Source organism: Tiliqua scincoides, chromosome 3 (assembly GCF_035046505.1).
Source record: "Tiliqua scincoides isolate rTilSci1 chromosome 3, rTilSci1.hap2, whole genome shotgun sequence".
NCBI lineage: Eukaryota > Metazoa > Chordata > Lepidosauria > Squamata > Scincidae > Tiliqua > Tiliqua scincoides.
In genome coordinates, this window is record NC_089823.1 from 36,596,185 (window position 1) to 36,603,348 (window position 7,164).

Sequence of the window (7,164 nt, forward strand, 5' to 3'; positions counted from 1 at the left end):
CAGTTCTACAATCTTGAGCAGGGAGGTAAAATCAGAGAACAGTGAGCTGAACCTGGGATCTCATTAGAACAAGTTGTCTGTTCTATGGGATTATATCCAGGATCCTGGAAGCTCCCCCATGTCCTTTGTTTCTGGATTCAGGTTCAAGACTGAACCCTGTGCCTATCTTGTCCATTTACCCAACTGCTTGTTGGACCTGCATTCATGTGGCCAGTTCATGGACAGACTGACCAATGTGTACAAATTTTTGTAGCTGTTGAATACCTATAGAAAGTCTGAAAGTCTATTCTGCCACACATCCATTGCTGGAGGAGTTTGCATGTATAATAAGAAAACTCCAGTCAGTCAGTCTGTGGGATAATAAGCTTTGCATGGGATTTATTCCATGGGATCAATCAGCTTCTGTTACAGATATTGCATTTTTCCATTACTTGAGCTTCAGTACAGCGTAGCTAAGAAAATAGGCTCATTTCTCCAGTTAGTAGGGCTGTTGCAATTTGGAATGTGGTTCTATAAGTATCACAAGCACCTACCGACCATGAAGTTACCAATGATGAGCAATACAACTGCCTCCCTATGCTCACAGGGCATTATTTTGTGATGTATCCCTTTAGCCTCTTTATCTGGTGGGATATGATGTGGGGTTTTTAATTTTCCGTCAAAAATGCTGCTCTTTCTAATGTTTTTGTTGCATGATTTCTCTGAAATTACATGACTGAAATTCTCATAAGACTATCTGAACTTATCCCTCTGACTGTTTCTTAGATGGGACACTTTTTCAGGGAATGTCCATTTGGCACGGGTTTTATTGTTCAAGAGCCGTTTATCTTTGCAAGCAGTAAGAGTGATTTAGCTTCTTACTTCTCATTCTGTAGAAAGGGATTTGCTGGGTTAACTAGAGGAACAGCACATGATGAGTACTGGATGCCTACTGGGGGAGGGAATAGCTTGCTTGGTCATTTGTATAAATGGGCAGTGCTCAGATTTAATCCAGGTGTAATCCCATTTGTTCGTCTTAAAGGTTGAACTCTGTACAGCAAGTAGTAGTGTATTGACTCAGGCAAACTATCCTGTTTTATTCACAGTTATTCCTCAGCACAAACTTTACAGGTCTTGATAGGTTTTTTTTCCCCCCTGACATCAAGCACAAATAGCGGAGTACATAGAAAAATGTGAATTGGTGGCTTCTTACATTTTGGAAGTTGCTTTCTGTGGGAATTAGTCCAAAATCAATGCTAAATATCTCCCAGAAGTATCTCTTTCACTTGGAAAAGTACCCCCAGATAAGTAGGGGGGATATTAACTGTGTGTATATGGAGAGACCTGTACGTTTTGGGGTAGTAAGAGGGGATAATGATATGGATGAAAATGATGGCTTTCCCTGGCTAGGAGGCAGAAACAGATTTGCAAGATTTTCAAGGAGGAAGTATAGATGAAAGAACAGAGGGGAAAAAGAAGGCCAAGGAGGATGTTTCATGATCCCCAGGCATCCTAGTAAGGCATTTGCAGGAGGAGGAGATTGACAAGAAGGAAACCTCCATCCTCTCACTTTGAGGCCCATTGAGTTACATTGGAATACAACATAAATAAATGAGCTGCCCTCTGCACCCATACTGCACAATAAAAGGAAAGCTTGGTCAACCTCCTTAAGCTTAGATAATACCAGCCAGTGGGAAAGTTAATTTATAGTGGTTGAAAGTTGCATGCTTGCAATTGCTGGAGAATGCAATCCTCCTATAAAACCAGTCCTGAGTGGAAAATGTTGTAGTGTACAGCACATGGTCCTATAGAAAGAAGTCTCTGTGGCAAATTTTTGATAAGAGATTATTAGTAGGAGTATACTACGCCTGCCATTTCAGGTTTCAATACTGGGGTCAAGGTTTACAGCCAGCGTCAAAACCTTTTCTTGGGCATGTTTAAGGCTGCAGTCCTATACACACCTACCTGGGCATAAGTCCCATTGAACTCAGGGGGCCTTACTTCTGAGTAGCCATACATAAGATTGTGCTGTAAGATTAATTTGCAAAAAAAGCATTGTGTTTTAAAGGGATATGTTGTTATTTTTCATATATCTCAGGACATTTCAAGTTGTCTTTCTTTTCTGTCATTTGGCCCTGGTAAATCACAAGGATCATAGGAGCACCTTTAAAAAAGTGTTGGTAATGTGCACACACTTGTAGTGAAGTGCACCTAACTATCTTCTGCTTAATAATAAAAGTTGTGAGCAGCCCAATTCCGACTAGCACTGGCAAAGCAGGGCCGCATGGTCTCTGTTGTATCCAGCGCTTGTCAGAAGCAGACTGGAGATCTCCTCAGGGTAAGGGGATATCTTTCCCCTTATGTTGATTTATGCCCCAGCTTGTCCTATTGGGCTACTTGGATCTGCTAAATAGCAGGTGCAAGTCTGTGTAAAAACCAGCAGGACTGGGAAAGGGGTTAAGATATGGCAGATGCCTACACATAGGTGGCACAGGCCCATTGGCACTGCTTGCTCTTCAGGTGCCACAAATGTGCTTTATAACACATGTGCTTTATAACCCTTGGTTCTGCATGCAATCCACTCTACTGACCTCTGCAGGACTCAGAAGGGCCCACAGAAGCAACCGGAAGTGACGTCCTGTTTGTGGACACAACCTCCCTCAGTTCAATCCCATGTTAAATTTCCTATGTGACATTTCAGTTTGGATGCTTCACTGCTATCTCAGCTGGCATATGTCCAAGACTGAATTCCTTATCTTTCCTCTCCAAGCCCTTCTTTACTCACATCCATTGACAATGTCATCACCCAGCCCATGGAACAGGCATAGAGCCTTGGTTTTATCTTTGACTCCTCTCTCACCTTTTCGTCCTGTCTTCAGTCTGTCACCAAATCAGGCTGTTCCTCCCTTCACAATACTGCAAAAACCCACCACTTCCTCTTTATTGCTTCAGCAAAACTCAAGTTCATGCCTTGGTGGTTTCTGGCGTTAACCACAACTTCCTCCTCCTGGTCATCTTTTGGCTCATCTTATCCCCTCCATCCAATATTCTGTTTATATGATCATTCATCTCACTTGTCACACAGATTACATCACACCCTTCCTGGATCTCTTCACTGGCTTCCCATCCGCTCCCAAATCCAAACATCCAAAGCCCTCCATAGTCTCATGCCTCCCTAAACCCTCAGTTCTTCCTGCTTCATCACCCTCAACTTGGAAGGTCTCCTGGTTCACTTCAATGACTCTGCCCTTTCTCTCTTAACTTATGCCTGGAGCCACCTCCTTGGACACCTGTGGGATGCTTCCTTGCTCACAATCTTCAAATCCTATCTGATAACCCACCTTTCCTGGGAAATCATCATGCCACAGTCCCCATTTGGTACTTAACCAAAGCTGAAGTACATGAAAATGAAATAATTACACTTGCTTTCCTGTTTATCCCTGCCTCCATCTCCTTCCCTTTGTTGTCTCCCTTGTGTCAGTTTCTAGGTTGTAAGCCTTTTGGAGCAGGGACCTGCCTTTTTAACTTTATGTAAGGCCCCAGGTACACTGATGGTGCTATGAAAATAAATAATAAACTTTATTCAGCTCCATCATGCAAATGCCTTTCTCAGTGCATCAAGTGACATCCTGATATACTTGAGCAACAATGTGATCACAAACCACCTCCAAGTGATTTAAATCTCTAGCAGTAGCAAAGATGTTAATCTTAAATCACCTCCTACATACTCATGTAGACTCTGACCCTAAACTGAGCATTTGAAATGCTCTTATAGACTATGCCTGTACCTGTGATCTTGCAGGCTCTCTCCCTCTCAGGCATAACCTCCAAGTATGCAGACTCAAAGGGTTGCAGGACTAGGCTTCAGCTTAGTATTGATACATCTTTTAAGACAACTTTGCTATTTCATAGATATGGCATGTTCATAGCTCTTTAAATAAGCTCAAAAATGTCAGAGAGCTTTGCTCAAGAAGCTGAGAGGAAGGCAATGAAATGTAATGGCATAACTGCTGTTCAGAAGGCAATTAGATGTGCGGTGGGGAGCCTCTTCACATCAGTTCTGCCATCTAAGTGAACATTTGAAGTTGAGAGCTGGAAGGAGAATATTCCTTCAGACATTCTTTTATCATGTATTAAGAGATGGGTTAGTTGACAATTTTACATGTGTGCTGAGAGAACATGTTCAGTTTCTCAAAAGTGGATGCATCCAAATCTCTTGTCTCAATATGAGGTTGGTATACTGCACTCTAAGTTCCATTCACCATGTCCACTTCGTCAAGTAAACCAATGGGACCTACTTTTCTTTGACTGATATTTTCTGTTTTCCCATGCTCATATTCCTTATGAAACCTGTCCATATTGATAAGCCATTGCCCATCTCCCAAACTGCCCAAAGGCAACATGGCTAGCTCAAACTGCCAGACTAGTGCCATCATATTTTCAGATAAGGCAAACAACCAGATGCCACTTCTGGTGACCAAGGAGGAGTCCCATCTTGGACGTGGAATCACAAGGCACATTTCTTCTCTGTTCAACACCTGTAACCATTGCCACCACTCCTAAGCACCCATTGCAGCTTCCCATAATTGGAGGAGCCCCCCCCCCTTGTTACCCTGCACATGCCTGATCTTGTCTGATCTTGGAAGCTAAGCAGGGTCAGGCCTGGTTAGTACTTGGATGGGAGACTGCCTGGGAATACCAGGTGCTGTAGGCTTATACCATAGTCTTTCGAGACTGAAGGTTGCCAACCATAATTGGAGGATCACATGACATTGTTTCAAGCCTTGCCTGAATCTCTCATTGTCCTGATTCCCCAGAAATGCCCAAGGCAAAAAGACACCAAAAACTTCCTTCAGACAAAGCAATACAAATGTGGCAATTTAAACATCGGTCACAAACAGCCTTCTGAACAGGCTGAATGTTTTCAATCAGTTATTCACCAGGCACCCAGTATTTGCACTCCTACCTCTCAAAACAACACTTGTCAAAAATGTCTGTCTCAGTTGTGTGGGCGCTTACTTACCTCTAAGTTTGAAGTATTTCAAATGGTTGGCAATGGCCTGTTCACTAGACTCATCAGGACATATTTTAACCCCAGTAGGAAAGAAAATTGACCTCTTCCTTCGAAACAGGCGCCTGCTGAATGTCTCAGATTCCCTGAAATCAAGAAGATGCTTAGAGTCCAGAAACTGGGGAGGGCTTGTTAATCGCCATTCATCAGTTGGAAGATCTGCTGTTGCATCCTTGACTTCTATGTCTTCTGCCGGTAAATACATTTCTTCTGTAAAGTCACATCACAAACAAATCTCTTTAGGTAGCTATACAATTTTATATTGTTACAACAGCATTGACTTTAAAAGGAAGTTTCACTTGACTGTGTTTAAACAACAGAAAATTTTTATTTCTTCATTCACTTAGAAAACAAAACTGCTAATATGGAGAGTCCTGACTCATCCACCATGTTTGGTGGTGTATCCTATCAAGCATACCTTGCTACAATGCACTATGATTTTCATGTGCTTGCATTATCAACATATGTTTACTGCAAACACACACAAACCACACACACAGTGTAATTTGTTTAATCTAACTGGTTCATTTTTATTCTTAATATCTGGTCATGCAAAATGATTGCCAGCCTTCAATACAAAGGAAGGTGTCTGTTGGCTAGGTTTTTCGGAAATATCTTAAGTTTTAGAATAATTACATTAACTATATGTCATGGAGAACAAGGGTCTGTTCCCCAGTGACCAAGAATACCTAGATGCAACCTTTTTATCCAATTTGCTGAGGTCACTATCTTGTTGCCTTTACAATTGAGACCCATTTTGCTATGTTCTGCCCAGTTCTTTCTTACATCCTAAGAAAACAGTCTTACATCTGCTTTCTTACAGATGCCAGATAGCATCTGACCTGGATGCCTTTAAAAGGGGATTGGACAAGTTTCTGGAGGAAAAATCCATTATGGGTTAAAAGCCATGATGTGTATATGCAACCTCCTGATTTTAGAAATGGGCTATTTCAGAATGCCAGATGCAAGGGAGGGCACCAGGATGCAGGTCTCGTTATCTGGTGTGCTCCCTGGGGCATTTGGTGGGCCCCTGTGAGATACAGGAAGCTGGACTAGATGGGCCTATGGCCTGATCCAGTGGGGCTGTTCTTATCTACATCTTACATTTCTTACATTTAGCACTATAGACATTGCTAAATATTCCCTGAATATTACTGGGCTTGGAGTAGTTAACTTTGTTTTAAATATTTTCAGCCTAGCAAAATAGCCAAGCAGTACATGAATGCTAGCAAGCATAATTAATATATATGGTTGGATAAAATTGCTCTCTAAATTATTCACTGAAGAGATAATAGATGAAGCAGCCACTTGGGTGAAAAATGTAGGCAGATGCTGTGTAAGAAGTAGCAAAGAAGAAAAATTATAAATGGCAGTTACAAGAGTGAAGTTCCATTCCTACTGGCCCAGTAGTTCAGTTGTAACAGGAACAGGCGCTCTAGTTTTATGACTGTAAGGTGTACATAGATAGTCAAAGGGGGAAAAATCATTCTATGTTGGTTTCTTTCTTTGCTGGAGATAGACACATAACAGCACCTGGCTAATTTCTACTGCCAGTTATGACAAGTTATATTAATCGCGCTGAAATAAAATCCAGTATGAAGAGGCAGTATACGATCCTGTATTTCTGGAAGCATATTTTCTGACACCCTAATTAAATAATTGAACAAAATATTCAAGGGACAATTCAAAGGAAGGACAGAAAATTAAAAGTGAGAATGTTTTCTTACCTGAGAATGCTTGAAAATCCCATTCAATCAACATAAATATCCAGACTCCCAAACAGATTTTCCAAGAAAAGTCACACATATTTTTAAAGGATAAGGGAAAAGAGACAGTGGTCCTGAACGTGTTAAACATCCAGTGATGTTCCCTTCTCGTAGAAGCTCTGGCGTCACATGTAATTGTCTTTGATGGAAAGGATTAGTAGTGTGCAACATACAAAAGTCAGCCAGAAGTGTAGAGGATTTTCTTTTTAAAGAAATTGTTTCATTTTCATTTCAGAAATTGCAAGAGGTGCAGAAGGAGAGCTCCTTGATATTAGCCAATGGACCGTGGAGACAATTTTTTAGTTTTAAGCTGGGTGGTTAAGCCAGCTTTACTGGAGCTTGTCATGC

General features: G+C 41.5%; 1 protein-coding gene across 1 annotated transcript in view; it reads right to left on the reverse strand.

Annotated features, from left to right (window-relative positions):
* Positions 1 to 6,856, reverse strand: part of IMPG2 (interphotoreceptor matrix proteoglycan 2) — a 75,930-nt gene extending 69,074 nt beyond the window's left edge. The window contains exons 1-2 of the mRNA XM_066622269.1: positions 6,778 to 6,856; positions 5,003 to 5,260 (exon numbers count right to left, since the gene is read on the reverse strand). Coding sequence (XP_066478366.1) covers positions 5,003 to 5,260; positions 6,778 to 6,856 — 337 coding nt within the window. The remainder of the gene's footprint in view (positions 1 to 5,002; positions 5,261 to 6,777) is intronic.
* Between the last annotated feature and the right edge of the window lie 308 nt (positions 6,857 to 7,164).